This window comes from Anopheles aquasalis, chromosome 2, assembly GCF_943734665.1.
Source record: "Anopheles aquasalis chromosome 2, idAnoAquaMG_Q_19, whole genome shotgun sequence".
Taxonomy (NCBI): domain Eukaryota; kingdom Metazoa; phylum Arthropoda; class Insecta; order Diptera; family Culicidae; genus Anopheles; species Anopheles aquasalis.
Genome location: NC_064877.1, coordinates 5940361 through 5957671, shown reverse-complemented (window position 1 = coordinate 5957671; position 17311 = coordinate 5940361). Strand labels below are relative to the sequence as shown.

The 17311-nt window shown below is 52.5% G+C and overlaps 1 protein-coding gene across 1 annotated transcript; it reads left to right on the top strand.

The window, feature by feature from the left end:
• Positions 1-2543: 2543 nt before the first annotated feature.
• On the top strand, positions 2544-17078 carry LOC126571398 (elongation of very long chain fatty acids protein-like). Its single transcript, XM_050229882.1, has 8 exons — positions 2544-3181; positions 12869-13062; positions 14243-14350; positions 14456-14536; positions 14629-14791; positions 15419-15555; positions 15632-15790; positions 15862-17078. The coding sequence occupies exons 2-8, from the start codon at positions 12922-12924 to the stop codon at positions 16063-16065; spliced, it is 993 nt and encodes a 330-aa protein (XP_050085839.1). The 5' UTR covers positions 2544-3181; positions 12869-12921; the 3' UTR covers positions 16066-17078.
• Positions 17079-17311: the final 233 nt, after the last annotated feature.

Genomic DNA, 17311 nt, shown 5'->3' with positions numbered 1-17311 from the left:
AGGCGGATTCGTCACTACGGGCTTTCATTCAACAATGCCACGTCTGACCGAAATTGAACTTTATCCTCGAAAATCTGGCCCCAACGGCGTGGCCGAGTTCCCCCGGGAGACACGTTTTCCCGTAAACAATTAGCATAGACATCTCTTCTTTTGCTCGTCGGTTGCCTTTTTTTTAGCACAAATACCGGAATTTCGAATTCGCCAACTCACGATCGCTTCATGGGGGAAGACGACGTACGGCCAGGCGTCACAAACTAATACACAGCAAAAAGAAAAGAAAACCGGTTCGAAGATGAAGCGTAGAATTCTTCATCGTAAAGTCTGTGTTTGCCGATTGATAAGGCCAACAACGGGTGCGTTCCGTCGGAAACTTTCTTTCGCAGCGCAGCGAAGCCTCTCTAGTTTTCTATAGCCACTCCCCATGCAGCCACTGAACTCATTCCGCGATGCTAATAAGCCTGGGTATGCGTAGCACCGGCAGACAACTTTGTTTCCATGGGCACGTTTTTCGAGACCCAGCCCGGAACCCGAGAGTGAGAACGGGGAAAGACCGCGTTTCTCGCTTGACCGCTCGCTCAAGTCTTTCAATTTTAGCGAGCGACACAACGACGTCACGCGAAAGCGGCGTCAAAGGCGAACCACCGTCAATCGGTGGATCAATTTATTCAAATTTCAATGCCGTTCCTTACCGCCCAGACGACGACCAGCCAGATTCCGGAACGTTCTATTCGTAGCCCTCGCGGATCGAATCCGGATCTCGTATCGTTCCTCTTTCGGGCCGCATCTTCCCGAGGTGGGACGTACATATGTTAGCAGCACGAGCACGATGGCATCCCGTTTATGGCATCCCGAGAGAGATTCAATCATTCGAACACTGGGCAACACACGGTGCTCATCCCGGGGTCCGCAGATCGTTAGCCTTTCGCAGGCTGATCGTTTGGAAGGGCACGTAAATGGGCACGCACAGGACCGCCCTCAGCTGGGCTGCTTATCTGCGTAGAAAGTGCTGAATATCATTAGTTATTTAATTTAATCTGAATCCAGCAAATCACGACGCATACCATATGCCCGAAAAAAAAAGAAACCAGTTTTCCGGTCCTCCGGTTGCGCTGGGGAGGGGGGAGTTCTAGTGATCCAGGCGTGACTATTAGCGTGCCATGCCACGATAAAAGGTTTCTGACCGCCGGTGACTTTCGCGACGCAAAGTGGCCCCGCGAAGAACAACAACATTCAATTCCACCACCGTAGTTCTCGTCGTACCAAGCAACTGCGGTAGCGAATCGATCGGATTTGGAACGGCTCTCGCGCGTGATCTCAAGGAAAACGTTCGCTTGAAAGCCTGGGCCAAATGGGCCGCCCGGATAGGATATCCACGGTAAAGCACGAAACTGGCATCGTCATTCGATCCGTATTAACGGTGCAGTGAGTAAAATACGAACAAACTCGCGAGCCATGGTAGGCCATGGTATTTCGTGAAGATCCCTTCGAAAAGTGAGTAAACGCCATCACCAAGGTTATGGTTTCCCTCTCTCATGGGGCCCGGCGGGGTGGTGGGGATGGACAGCGCAGCAAAATTTTACAGAATCCTGTTCCGTTAAATTGGGCCAAGTTTAACAAGATAGAGTGCACCAGCCCAGTGCGTACCTGTATGTAGGCGCGCACCGAGAAGTCCAAGGTTAGTCTTTTTTCTTCTCTCTCTCCTAGGCCAGCACGAACATCATCATCATCCATTGCCACTCACTTGATCGTGTGGCGAGGGGTCGGCCAGGAGACATCCACCAACTGGGAACTGGTCCTGCCCAGCCCCGCCGGTACTCGTCGGTAGTACGGTTCCAGCTAGCGGTTCAGAAGGCCAGAAGAGTAGCTTTTGAGTTCGAGTTTGGCCGCAGGAGCAAGTGCAGTTGCCATGGGTTGCGCGCGGCATAATCCTGCACCAGGACCAGACCGGCGGCCGGTCGGTTTGACGTAATCGGTAGGAAGAAACCGGTCCAAGCACCGGTCCATTCCTCCAAGAATCGCAGGGGCGGTACTCCATGGAGTAAATACACTCTATGAACCCCGGACAAAGAGAACTCTGGTGCTGGGAAACTGCATCCGGCCCAGAATAGAACTGGGCAGAGGACTCATGGATTCCTTCTCCAGATGAAAGCTAATCAGGTTTTCAACGTTTCGCATGCCATTAGATCCAGCACAGGGCCGAGACGATGGAAGATGTTAGCAATAACCAACACCCACCCCTTGCATTCCTCCTCCCCCTCTAACCTTCCACAATTCCATCGCGAGATGCGCCCATCAATAGAGATGGAACGATCATGAACGAGGTGCACGAGCGGGAGCGAGCTACATGCAAGCGTCCGATCGCGATCCGCGATCTATCCAGACGAAGAGCTAGCGACCGACCGTCCGTCCGTCGGACCGGCCGATCGATCGACGGCTGCGGCCGGACAGCGGGATGCCGTCGCGCCTCGCGCTTGTTGCGGGGTGGGGGTTGTCATATAAAACGACGGTGTCGCGCTCAACCAAAACTCATTTCTCCCGCATCGTTCGTTCCCAGCATACGCCGCGATACGCCACCGAAAGGGGTTAGCGATCGCGGAAAAACCCAGCGAAAAGCTCAACGCATTAACAGCTAATCAGCAAAAAAAAAAACAGTGGGCACTTCAACCGCAACAGCAGCAACACTTGGCATTGTTCTTTTTTTGTGATTGGTGATTGACAATCAAACGGCAAACGGATCTTGGATCCACGGCGGATACTACCAACGTAGTGAAAGATCGTACCAGTTCTGTGCTAGGAAGAACTTTGGTGCATCCCTTACGAAAAGGCGTTGGCCGACCGATTGCATTGCTGTTTGCTGTATTTGCCGTCGTGAACGTGAACGGGAGCGCCCTTCTGCAACTCAGCATTTCCCAGCTCGATTCGGCCGGTTAATAAACTCCAGGTGTCCCCCCAGTGTGTGTCTGTCCGCCCGTGTGTATGCGTTTGTGTGCCTTGGTGTGATATCAAGTTCTGGAGACGCGGAACCAATTGGCAGATTGCCGGTGTTTTCGGTTCGGTGTTTCTAGGTTTGGAGGTTTACCAGTTCCGTCGACAACGTACTCCTAGCACACGAGGACACGCCGTTGAGTCTTTGTTGGTGTGTCTGGCGGCCAGTTTAGTGCATTTAACATTGTTTAGAAAGGTAAGTCCACTACCTCTGTCCTCAGCTTCAGCGGCGCCTACTGGCAGAGGCGCAACGTTAAGTGTGGTGTACGTGAAGGTGTGCCTCGCGAAGTGCTTCAAGTGCAGCAGCTTTTGTGCGTTAACCCCCGCCGCCGCAGGAACCCACAGGACCACCGCGGCCGGGGGTAAATCCCCGCAAATGGTGGTGGGGATCTGATCTTTTCTGACTGACCCTCGCAGTCTCACTCTCTCTCTCTCTTTGGTCTGTCTCTGATGTCGCAACGATGACAGCACTGTGCTGGACCCTGGCTCAGACTTCGAGTATTGTCCCAGTCCCCTCACAGAGGCACCGAAATACCCCCCGAAAAAAAAGACCCCCAGAAGAAGAGAAAGAAACGGCGTACACCGGTCCGAAAAAAAAAGGAAAACATTGAACTCAAGTTACTAGGCGGGGAGAAAGAGATGTGTGGAGAGAGCGAGAGAGCCGGCCTAGGCCGTCGGCCGGCCAACGCCAGGTCGCCAGGCGGTTGGAATTGGCCCCCGGGGGCCTAAAGTAGCTCACACTGGCCCACAGCATCGCACCTTTATCCTTACGTAATGGGTCGCTAGCCGCGACGCGCGTTCGCACGAACGATTCGCCCTGGCCGTCCGTCGTGCCCGTTTTTGGGGCGCTAGCGAACATTACGGATTTCCATCTGACACGCGCTGCCATGCCCTCCTTCGGTCGTTCGTCATCATCGCCACAGACACCTCGCCTCGTTGACGCATAATGAGTTGCATTTTTTCGCATCACAGCAGGCGTTCACGGTGTGACCATTTCTCGCACCACCGAACCTCACTTGCGCATCGCCACCGGCGGGCGCTTTCTTCCGCGGTGAATGGGATGAAGCTTATTAGGGAAATATTCAGAGGCACTGTTCAGAGGCAAATGGCCTTTGTTAGACCAAACCGTACGTTCGTTTGCGTCTTGCGTCACGGAACGTTCGCACCGGTCGAAGAACCTGCTTCGAGTGGCCTTATCGGAATTGTCCCGTTCCGCCGGGCGCGAGTGTACAGCGCGAATCGAAAGTTCGAAGTACTCCAGCACGACGGGCTCCATCTGGTTCACGACGCGACAAGACGGCTGCAGTTGAACTCTGCTGGAGGCTGTCCAAGGCCACGAATCCCATGTGCAAATCGTTTCGTCCGTCCAACTGGATGGCCGTCTGACTCCGAATCACCCTCCCCCTCCTCCTCCTTCCTTGGCTAGCTTGTTGTCGTCTCGTTGCGTTGCGCAACGAAGGTCGCTAATGCTGGTGGTAAATGGAAAAAACAGAATCAACAGTTACGTGGCCGCCGACCGGCCTGATGACAGGGTGATGGTTGCCCTGTGACACTAGCCGCACTTTTTGGGCCACAATGCAATGGCTCGGATAAGGTGCGGTACAAAAGTGCATGCGGCAGCTGGTTTTGTGGCCGAATGGGTTTTTGGCAAAAACAAAAGCACAATTCCGTACCGAACTTAACGACTACACCCATCATCGGCGATCGAGTTTGTTTAAGGTTAATGGATAGGAAAAGGGTCAAAAAGCGGTCGGTCCAGTGTTTGGTGCTGGTGACAGACGAGAGGGATGCTGACGCATCGTTTGCCCAGTGCTGCTACTGCCGCCGAGTGTTTGAAAGAATTGCTCCAAATACCGAGCAATCGAGAGGGGAAGGAGGCTTCAAGTTCAAACAGTCGCTAATGTCTGCGGTAAACAAATGTGACCGATCGAACTGTGGCATGGCCCTGGTCAAGCTCAGGGCGGCTCAGGCTCGGGTGTTAAAGGTGGAACGAGGATCGCGGGTGGCAGTAAATGGTGGGCCACTAGCTGGAGTGAAACTACCTGATCATGAAAAGCTGCTCAAGGTCATCGAAGCCACTCTTCCGTATCGTCGCATCTCTTCTTCGACTCCTGTCCCAACGCCATGGCTCCCGCGGTGCGCGGTAGAGCACCAGCTAATGGTGTGGCTCATGATTACGAGGAAAACCCCTCAACGCCTGCTTGGACTGCGGTGCGGTGTGGTCACGTTGTTTACAGAGTTAGCCAGTGTTATGCCATTTTGACAGATCGCAGCAACAGTGCTACTAAGCAACCGGCAGCAGTGCCCAAACCCAACTGCCAACCAAACCGTCGATCATCATCGCCATCACCATCTACCACCTCTGGTGGCCACACGCTCGAAAGACGCTGTGGCCATTTATTGTCTCGCATCGCTTGATGGCGATGCTAATTGGGAAAGGAGCTGCGACGACGGTGAAGTGCCGTGCGCACTATCCGGCCAATCCGAGACCGAGTGACTTAAAGCTCAACGAACTGTGTTGCGCATCCGCTACGACAGATTGCCACGGCATTAGCACTGTTCACACAAGAATGATGATCGTGACGCGTTTGTGGCTGTTGCCATCATCATATCCGTTTTATGTGGGCAAACGTCTGCTCGAACTCCGCGTTAACCACAAAACACCAGCATATGGGACGAATGGGGTGGCCGGCCTGGGTGGAGGACAAAAACTCGCCGCATTATCATATTTGCATCCCGAACACCCATTAGCAGGCGGAGGAGATAGCTGTGCCGCAAGCTCATCAATCTCTGTGACGACTTGGGGAATACATAGCAATCCACTGGATGCTGTGGTTCCTTTGGTTCTGGATGTTTCGCGCGTTCTTCACGAAATACCAAATAGCCATATCCGCTCCACAAAGCAATCTATGACAGATGACTAATTGACACATCTTCTGTGCTTAGCACTGCCAATGGCGCATTGGAATAGAAATCGGCAATGAATTAAGAAACAGGAACTAATCACACGAATCCTCGTGTGTCCGGCTTACGGTATTAGTGAGCCCGCACACCCCTTTGTTTGTCCAAGGTTTTTGTGGATCAAATTGAAGGGAAACCACAACCACGCGCTGGTGGGGCCAATAACAAAACCAAAAGTGAGATGGATGTTTTGTTTGGGGTTTTTCTTCGTTTTCCTTGTTCGTTTCCGAAACGCAGTTTGCCGGTACGCGGGCCGTTTGCTGCCAGTCTCTTACGTCACTTAGTAGCGCCATAAAGCGCAAAGCACTATTAGGAGGCACACAGTATAGTATGCATGTTACATTCCACCATCGATGAAGTGTCTATTTGAGAGACAGCACCATCGACGTAGGGCCAGGCCAGCGAGCATGTAATGGTTTTCGGTGAAGCGAGATGTGAAGCGAGCGATGTAGAGCAACGTGCGTTGTTGTAATGTTACAACGTTCACATGACGCTCGACTTGAAGCCACACTATTGTTGCCCTCGCAAAATGACAACAACAAAAAAGATGAGGATACGCGGTACGTAACCACGCAGCATCGCTAAATCCGATGGATCCGGGGCCCGATGCCGCCACGTGCATCACGGTGATTGGCACGATGGCCGCCGGCTAACACGAACTCACTTTTGGGCATCACAGGTTGGGCACACTCGGTGCGTGCGCCAGGCCCTATGATCTAACAGAAAGTGTGGTGCGCGAGAGCAAACGTGTGTGGGAAGTGCCATCGATTCGACCACCCTTCGAAACCATCGATACGCGTCAATATCAATTCGCTGGGTCGCTGAATGATCGTTACGCGCACCGGTCAGTGGAGCTCCATCGACCATCGACCGGTTGTCGACGTTGACGCACCCGCACGCATCAGGCAAACCCCAGAGCATCCCCCCAATCATCTTTGCGATGATACATGGCCTGATGAATTATGTATCCCCTCGTCCGCGAGAGAAGGAAACGGTGGAGAAGGGAGGAATAAACCTTTTTGCGTCGATAGTTTTGCATCTCTTCGCATAACTTACTGATTCACCATCCTGTCCAGCGGAACCCCGTAACCACGGGATGCTGCAATCAATGGCGACGACGACCGTGGCGAGTGACCTCTTTTCGATCGCTGCACCCCACAACCCCACTTTTGCACTTGACTCGCTTGGCGCATTCCAGGGTACGAGAGGAGTTATCCTGTATACCGGGCACCAGGCCACACCAGGCCAGGTTTGCCATCCTCCAGCATCCTTCAGGCTGGTCTACTGGCGATCAAGTCACCATCGTCACCATCGAAGGTTGTCGCTGTCGCTTTCGATTCCTAATTTGCATGACATAATAATATGGCAGGAGATGGCGTCGTTACGCGTAGGCCGCACCGAGAGGCGGGCCGGAGAAGCGAACACAAGTTGAAAACTGGGAACGGTTCCAAGGAACACTAATGTAACACACGGCTAGCCGGTCGCTAACATAATGCAACGCCTGCTGCTGTCCATCGCGTCATCCGTACGTCACTGCGCACCGGTGGACAGTTCACAAGAGCTTCACAAGGTCAAAGCAGCAGCAGCAGCAGCAGCAGCAGCAGCAGCATTGCGGACCGTGATCGGCATCGATGGCGATGGTATGTTTACCTGTTACTGCTGCCGGTGCTGGTGATGGCGGGAATGCGGTCTGCTACGTGCCTTGTTATGTGCGATTCATAGTCAATACCAGGGTGGGCCACCCAGGGCGTTAGAAGGAAGCGCCAAGCAGCACGATCGATCGATCAATCGCAGCCTCAGGTACTAGCAGCGCGATACGTGAAATGCAAGCAATCGCCCTCGGGGGAGCCAGTCCGGTAGTCGAAGACGGAACCGAGGGTCACAACTATATTCCTTTGGCCTTGAATCGTTGGCGGGTGTCCGCAAAAACCGTTGCCCAACATTGCCCAAAAGCACAAGGGCGGCAAGTTGGCATATTTTGGCGATCGCCTGCGGCCAATCTGACGTAGCACACGCACTGCCAGGCCCATCATTTTGGTCCACCGGGCGCATACAAACGGCACTCATTAGATTTTTGCTGAACGCGTGAACCCGGGGGGTATCTGAAAGGCGTTCAAAGTCCGAGTTCGAGTCCGTGCGTCCACGCAGGTGCCAGGAATTGGGCGGTGGCGGCTTCCTTGCGGCGTACCACAAACCATCTGCCTTTGGTGGCCTGCGTGCGTTGCTACGTGCCCGTGAGCTTAAAGTGCCTTTTGCTGTCCATCCGGGACCGACCGGCGGTCCTACTAGATCGACCGTAGACCTAGCTATCCATGTTTGCTTATCATCACACACGTGCGGCTCCTTCGGCTCACTCCACCTCCCACAACAGCATCAACAAATATTGGATCCAGAGGGGGTGCAATGTTTACGCGCCGTTTCGAGGGGGGGGGGGGGGGGGGGGGGCGCAGCGCCATGCCGCTGCTCAAAGCGAAATCCCGGCGTATTCGCAACCTTGTCGACGTTAAGTGAAAATGGGTAATTATGGAGATTGTGGAAACTCGCAGCGGAACGGATCACAGCGTCCTTGCGGTCAACCGTTCGTCCGGGCCGCTTTGGAAACCCTTTTTTCCAATTCATTTTGATTCGACACCGACCAACGCGTCACACTCTTTTTTGGGGCCGCAGAGGAGCGTGTTTTCAAGCGAGGAAATGAAATGTATCACAAACATCGTCGTCTTTGGCGATAAATAATGCATTACGCATTTGCGTCATGGAACTCTAAAGGCCCTGACCGGCCCTGCAACTCTCCTTAAGTGGCAATAACACCACAGAATGATAGGAATTTTCCCCGCCTGCCTCGCTCGATGCACGGTGACAGATGCGTTCCGTTCGCGTTAGGCACCTCGATCGAACCGTAACACGCTGAGCAAGGGGCCTTCCCGCGTTCAGTAGTAGTAGGCGCCGACAACCTAGCCTCTGGCGCAGTAGCACTAGCGCCCAGAGCACCCCAGAGCAAGATCAAGTTGAAGTTCGGACCGCAGACAGTAGGCGACGACCTAGCGACTAGCGTCCGACCGGCTGATCTTGTTTACTAACGGTAATTAGTATTCGCGTACCGAGTGCACACTACGTCATCGATTTTCAAGAGCCTTCTAGAACCGGCCGGCGACGGCGAGCAGTTGTTTATACAACGCCGCTTGTACGAGGATCGAGAAAGGGGTGTGTGTTGTTTGGTTAGCTTTCGGTCGCTTTCGATCACTTAATTGAAGGGAGATCGGTCTGGTGTGAAGGCGACAGGCGACACTCGCTGTTACGCTCGCTGTTAAGGTGTCTGCTACCCTAGGAGTTTGGCAGCACCGCTCTCGCTGTAATTATCTAGCGCTGTCAGCTCCGCAAGCTGCTATCGGATCGGGGGGGGGGGGGGGGGGGGGGGTTTGTGGTTTTCTCCCCTTCCAGAACACTACTACGGTGACGATCGATGGCGTGTGCGTCACTGTGCGCGAGGGGCTTTTCCATAATGCATGAATCGATCGATTTCATTATTTGATTGTCTAGGTAATTAATTATAATCAGAGTGCTGGCCACCGTGATACCTGGCAGCTGACATCTCCTCCATCTAGAGAGGCGGAACACTGGAAGACCCTCCCCCTCCCCCCCGCGGTATTGGAAAGTTTAGGACGCTTGGAGCTGAGATGAGGTGTGCTTTGTCCCCTGTTCCCCCCCTGTGACCTGTGCTGGTACACCGTGTTGATGATCCGATGCGCATCAACTGCGTAGCTCATTGTTGTCGCCGTTGTCATCTCCGCTGTCGCTCTTGTCGTAGTTCCTCATTAGCCATATGCGCCAAGCGTTTTTGGTTGATAGCTTGCGTTGTGTAAGCGTAAATACCGCGCCGGTGATCGTTAAGAGTGTTTCAGAGAGCCACTACCACCGAGACCGAGTAGCTGGTCCGGCAGTTACGGGGGTTTTAATTGATTTGCTTCTCTGACAAGCTGCTGATCAACGGGACTGTTCGTTTGCCTTGAGCGCACCGATGTTCCGAGCTGTTCAGTCGGGCAGACATTCGTTGAGCGAAATCAATCCAACGGCCTTCGCTGGCAGCATCAGGAAGTGTGTGAGATGGTGTTGACGCAGGCGAGCCTTTTTGGATGTGGAAACTTCGAGAGGATTTGCGAAGTTAATGCTACCAGACCGCGCCTATCATTGAGCGGCCTCACGGGGTCCTGCCGAACGCGAGAGATTGCAGCAACCAAGCGGAGGCACGTGGCCCAGTGGCCCGGTATCGTTTCATCTCCGACACATTCTCATGGCATGCCTGTCAAAGGTGTGCACCAAAAACCCGCCTCTCGATGGCCTCCAATTTAGGCTGGCCTCCGAGGCAATCGCGATACAGTCCAGCGCCCCCGGCACCTGCTGTGCCGTGACGTCCATTAGTAGGCCGTGTGATATCGATTTTCCCCTTTCTTTCCGGTGCCCGGACCTACCACTCCGGATTTAAATGGACGTGCTAAGTAACTTTTTATTGTGGCCACCGGTGCGCTGTTTAAGGTCGTTCTAACCGCAATCACGGCGCGCACACGACCGCTCTAAGCACCCTTGGCATCGATCTTCTTCGTTGCAGGGCTGCTCATTCGGTTGCCAATAAAGATTGCTGCCGCTGCGCTCTGCGCTCGATCGTTAACCGATCAATCGCACGCCATCGCACACCGATCGCAGCGCACCCAATCAATCTAGGACCGCAATCCGTCCGCCGGTCCGTCACGGAAAATAACTTTTTAATCATTGTGCAAACCACTGGACAATTGGACGCGAGAGGCGGCAGCTGGCTTGGCCCTTTTGGGTTCCGTTCCGCGCGTACCGCGTGCCCCAGGCGCATCCAATCGCCGGTGGGCGCGTGGTGACCTTGTGACTTCCCTGATCGCGCTGAAGTGCATATTAATGGCACCATTTTCATAACCATTAGCCAACGGCAGCAGCAGCAAACAGGAGGAATGCTGCCTGAGGTGCCATTCGCTTTGCATGCCAGCGCGCGCTCGCCATGATTCGTCGTGGTTCTCGAATGGAACGGATGGAACGGATTTGCCATTTTTCCGTCGTAGTTGGCCACCGTAACAAGCTCCACGGTCGCTGGTCTCTAAGCAAATGAATCTCCTTCCAAGCGTCCGGGGGTCACTGGTCACAGCACCAGCGGCCATTACGAAAGATTCTAGCACACGAGCGGGCGGCAAGCGACGAACCTTCCCCAAACGCTAATGATGGTGTTGTTGCTGCTGCATCTTTGACCTTCTTTTACGTTATGCGAAATCATCGCGCTGCGATGCGATGCGCTGCGCTGAGGGTGTGTGCTGTGATGGGAGAAAAATGTGACAGCCATGGGCGCGTGTAGCCTCCGCAGATGCCCTTGTAGGCGTGGGGAGGGAGGCACTCAACGAAACACCGGGGGCCACCACCTGACAGCTGGTGTCGCCGCTGTAACCGAGATTAGAGGAAGATTAATGCAATGGAACAACAGATAGTGGACACCGTGGTGCTGTATCGCGATGGAGATGGAGAGAGAGAAAGAGAGAGTGGGTAACCTCCTTAATGATGGCTCAACCAGCCAGGCAGGCAGGTCACAGACCGCCTGTTAGAGATGTTGGGTAAATGGGCGTGATGCGCCGAAGATAAAATGTTTTCTTGCGTTTAATTTGTTGACCTTTTTGGACCAACCGGTGCCATAGCGTAGAGAGTAGGTTGAGGCCGGCGAGTGCCCCCTTGTGCTCGAACTATACCCCCAAATGGTCAACGCTGCGCCAACGCAGCTGCGCCAGGGACCTCAATAAACTCTTCAAGTATTTAGCTGCATCCTTGTGTCACTTCATGAGTTGTTCGCACTTACGCCAAGTCGTTGGCGTATGTCGTTGCATCGTTACTAAGTAAGCTCTGCGCTATTTCCGTTTCGCGTCCATCCGGGTCCGTGTACCGCCGTACTGCAACTCATAGAATCCAATAAAAATAAATCCCAGCTCCCAGTTCAAGGACCGTGCAGGTTAATGAATGCACCAGCGAGAGTAAGCCCGGTCTTTGTCCGGAAATCTGCACACAACGCCAACCAAAGACCGATCTAGGGAGGCTGCTAAACAAGTTTTCAATCGACAGAATCGAACGGAAAAATCCAAGATGCGACACAAAAGATGACTCTCTTAGCTTGTGTAGCAGGAAGACGGTATGCTGACTGGCATAGCTGTTGGAATCGGAATCCGTTAGTGGATTGAATGCATAAGCGCACGCTAATGTGACCTTCACGCTTGCAGATAAGCAAAATTGAATCAGAATGTGCTACAAAAAAACGTTAGAAATACGGAAAATATAGACGCGGATATCGTCTGTACCGGTTTCGGATTAATGTTTTTGTTTTCTCTTTTTGCATTCTTCTGGACCTTCTTTCGTGATCTGAATGTACTCTCGATTCTAACTTACCATTTCGTTAGCGGTGGAATAACATAGCTTGATAACATCGTATATTCGAGATCTTGTGGTAGCAAATGCAAAGCAACAAATTTTGCGCCACATTCAATCGCACGGTATTTGCTGAACCATTATCGTTTACCAGCCAGTTAGCGAATTAGGCAGCGCCCCGCAAACCATGTGCTAATAGTGGCCGCCTGCAGGCTTAGCATTTGCCGCCCCTTGGATCCAGCCGGAACTGGCCCGATTTCTATCGCCGCCCATTGGCTTCCTTCTGACGTCAGTAAAGCTTGCTTGCCGCGTCGCGAGTTCGTTTCGAACCGGCCGGATCTGAAGTGTGTCTATTGAAAGCTGCCACCTGAAGTGTCACCTAGGTGCAGATCAAATAACGTGTGCGCAAACGCTAGCCAACGAATCTTCTAGATCCTTTCCCTTTCACTTCATCGCTGACCACTTGTTTGTCTTTACCTTTCTTCCACCTTCACACCCGCAGGACTAGCGAGAGCGTGCTCTCTTTCGCCTTCCAGTCACACTCTGCACAGAACGATGGAGCTGATCACAAACGTACAGGCGGGCTGGCGGTACCTGATGGATGAGGTGTCGGATCCGCGGACGCGCGATTGGCCTCTGATGAGCTCCCCTTTTCCCACCATGGCTATCAGCTTGTGCTATGCCTACATCGTGAAGGTAAGTTGTACAAACTGTGTAACCCTGAAGAAGTCCAATCTGTTGCCACAGGTCGTGGCTCCCTGGAGCACCACTGTAGCAGAACTATCGCGAACGGATTTGATGATCCTTGACGGGTGGGGGGTTGCACCTTAATGGCTGCACCATCGAAGTCATTCTTTTTTCCGTTATCTCCAAGCCGTGCAGTCCGTTCCATGCACCCGTCAATCATGCAAACAAAGGTCGTGGCAACCATGTTCTTCGACATTGCATCAGCAGTGGCCATGAAATAGGATTCTCCTTTCAATACGGTCACTGCAGCTGTTGGACATTTACATTCGTATCTTTTGCAACCCCTGTAAGCTCACTCACTCATGGGTGATGGTGAAGGGAAAACAACTGCCAAAATAAAAGAAAGAGAAATAAAATGATTGCAATTGTCCAGGTGATCTCGGTGCAGTCCATCTGGCCTTGCAGCAGGTTCATACCGTGGGTGAAAAGAGAACGTACTCCATGGAGTCTTAATCAGTCGTGCTCCTGACCTTCAAGTGAATCCCTTTCATCACCATGGGACCCCCTTGGGTGGGGAATGTCCAAGATGTGTCCATGAACTCGGAAGGTCGGTGCCCAACCTTGATTCCCGAATGGTGGCCACCGCGCCGCCCCGCCCCGGGAGTGTTGCCGATAGGAATGTGATAATTAAGTACCTCTCATGTTTCTCCCCCGCCATCGGTGTGCAAGTTCAGTGTCAAGCAGCGGCGTAGCGGGTAACCAATTGGACAAACAGGCTGATGATCCAAACACGGACCGGACACCACGGGACCGGGGGCGATGGTCGCCACGGATTTGGTTCGGATTTATACAACCTTTTGGGTGGTTCTGTTAATTGGAGATATGCGCATAGATATCGAGCGATCATGGCCAAGCGATATTGTTTGCAAAGGTGTCACTTTCTAGTGATTCACTGGAGTGAAGCGGAGTGCACCGAAACACTCCTATCCGCTACACTTCCACGCGTCTCGTTTGCAAGGACCAAAAGTTCATAAACCTTACCGGCGGTCTGCATGAACCCCCCCCCCCCCCCCCCGGAAATGAATTCCTTACCAATAAATGGTGCTGCACAGCAAAAGACAAACCATAAGCTCAAGGATGCACTTACCATTGTAATAACCCGCCTTCCCTTAATCTTACAATCCGGCAGATCCTCGGACCGAAGCTGATGGAAAATAGGAAACCATTCGAACTGCGGAAGGTGCTGATCGTCTACAACTTCCTGCAAGTGCTCTTCAGTACGTGGCTGTTTTACGAGGTACGTATCGCAGCAAGGGGACACGATGCCTTACACAAACGGTTCCCGACCGCCCTATGACCTTACTCATTGGTTTCCTTTCACTTTTCCACCTCGCGTCTGCAGGCGTGTGTTTCCGGATGGCTCGCTGGGTACAGCTTGCGCTGCCAACCCGTCGACTACTCGTACTCGCCCCTTGCCCTGCGGGTAAGTTCTGGAACGTTGAACTCGAACATACTGTCCACTCGAGTGCTTTGTTAACCGATCCATCCCATTCTCCCTTCCCTCACTCGGTACAGATGGCATCCGGATGCTGGTGGTACTACTTCTCCAAGTTTACCGAGTTCTTCGACACGTTCTTCTTCGTGATGCGTAAGCGGTACGATCAGGTGTCGACGCTGCACGTCATCCACCACGGAATTATGCCCATGTCTGTCTGGTGGGGTGTAAAGTTTACTCCAGGTTAGTACCATCGCTACCGTGAGCGGGCTTAAAATGGCAAGGAAATTTCCTCACCTTGAAATCTAGGAATAGGATATTAGTTACGAGCTGGTCGATCCACTAGTTGCTACTTTCGTTACGCCACGAGTAGGCCACGAGATGTGCTGGGTTGCCCAACAGCCCACAAGCCAAGCTGTGAAATGGCGAATGATCTGCAACCACAATTCGGCAACGTCATGCCATGCGCCGGTGGTGAAGGTCCATTGAAAATTTGTTTTTTTTTTTCATTTCTGGAGGGGCACTACTTCTGCATTGATCTCTCAAACAGCAGCACAGTTGCGCCAAAGTCCGAAACACCGAGCGTTTCGATGGGGCAATGAAGCGTATAGTGAAGCTGTCCGATGGCCGACCGAGTTAGCGCCATCGTGGTTCAATGCCGGGCTTGGGCGTGTTGTTTGCTAATTAAGTTATCATTCGACGCGCAAACAGTAGGCATTTCACGTAGGAGGTTGTCTTTTTGTTGGTTTTCCTCCCAAAAAAACAACAGTTGACTTTACGCAGTGCCGCGATTAGCTACAAATTGGATAAACAAGCGAGATGACTTTATACAAATTTGTCCTTCGTTAACCACACCCCTTCACACCACAGGTGGTCACAGCTCTTTCTTCGGTCTGCTGAATACCTTCGTGCACATCATCATGTACGCGTACTACATGCTGGCCGCGATGGGACCGAAGGTTCAGAAGTATCTCTGGTGGAAGAAGTATCTCACCGTGCTGCAGATGGTAAGGGACCCGGAACGGAACGCCTGCTGGCAAAAAGCGGAAAACTAATCCTACTGTCTCTTGCACCTTTTCACAGGTCCAGTTCATCCTGGTCATGGCACACGCCTTCCAGCTGCTGATCTGGAACGACTGCAACTATCCGAGCGCGTTCGCCTACTTCATCGGTGCCCATGCCGTCATGTTCTACTTCCTCTTCTCGAACTTCTACAAACAGGCGTACGCGGTGCGAAAACAGGTAAGAGACAACTGGTCCGGCGGTTGCAGTCCTTCGTTCTGTGCTAATGTGCTGCCCACAATCTCTTACAGGCCAAGAAGGAAAAGGATGAAAAGATGGCCCTGGCCAACGGTAACGTGGAGGGTGTACCGAACAAGAACATCAGCACCAGCAGCAACAACAACAACAACAACGTGAATGGAAAGCCCGACTTTTACCAGACCATCGATAAGACCGTCGAGGACAGCTACTCGACCACGCGACACCGAGCATTCGTCGGCTTCGGCAGTAACTAAGCGGCACTTTGAGCGCGAAATTGATAACCGTAATGTGATCTTTTCACGCAATTGGGCGCCTCACTCGGTACCACCTCTCTATTCTCGCCTTCACCGTCCCAAATCGGCGATCCCGTTCCGGCTGGCGATCCACGCTTCCGCATATACGACGATCACAAACTCCATCCCGTTATGCTGCCAGTGATCGCCCATCAATGTACTGAGAATATTCTTAAACTGATACGGATGTAAGAACCCGCGAGCGAGATTTGCATCCGAATGTAGTATTGTAAGTCACTGTTCTGCACTCTCGCGCACGCTCGTCCTCGTCCGGAACTAGTACGCTGCGTTGCACTTTCGTACTTCTTTCCTCTCTTTTTTTTTTTGGTATTTACCCTTTAATGCAAATTTGGTGGTGATTGTGTAACTTCTTTTACTGCAGCTTTCACTCACTGTCGTTCTGCGACACACGGCGTGCAAGTTTGATCAACCCTTTGCTCACTCGATCGATAAGACGATGCTCAGCGTGAGGCATCCAGGGGGGGGGAGGAAGAACAAAAACACGGAATGGTAGGGTAATTAACATACCTAGACTTTAGACCAGCGTCTACACAAAAAATAGCAACTAGAATAGCATAAGCTAGTGTATAAGGAGACCGCGTGAGAAACGAGGAAAGGGTAGAGGGAAGGTGCTAGTGATGTAAGGAACGGGCAAACGAACCGCTTAGCGATGGTGCCTTTGCCACTCGCGCTGCAGCCTTGGTTTAGCCTTTTAAGAGATTTCTTGTACTGCTCCTGTACGCAGGACGATCATTCTCGCCGGGATCGATCGGATGAGGAATGCTTGCCCGCATTTCAATTCGCCGAATGGAGCCGAGCCACTCCTCGTCGCTGCAATCAAAGATATGACTCGATACCGCGAGGGTAGGTTTTTGACGATCTTCATCGTAATCGTGCACACCAATCAAATCATCATTTCATTTTATGATTTTGTAATAAATTGATCGACAATAAATACATCGAAGAAACCTGTACAGCAGATCGTATGTCGTATGTTCTTATCCGATCGCAATGTGCTTTCCAGAGACACCTTCTCATTTAAAGAATGGCCAGCATGGTTTTTTATGCGTTTTATGTGTTGCGCATTCGTATAATTAAGCTTCATTATCGTGACAAGGTCCAACAAGGCGTTCCGAAATCAATTATGCTTCCCCCGGGGGGGGGGGGGGGGGGGGGGGGGGGGGGGGGCTACATAATTCCGTCAAGG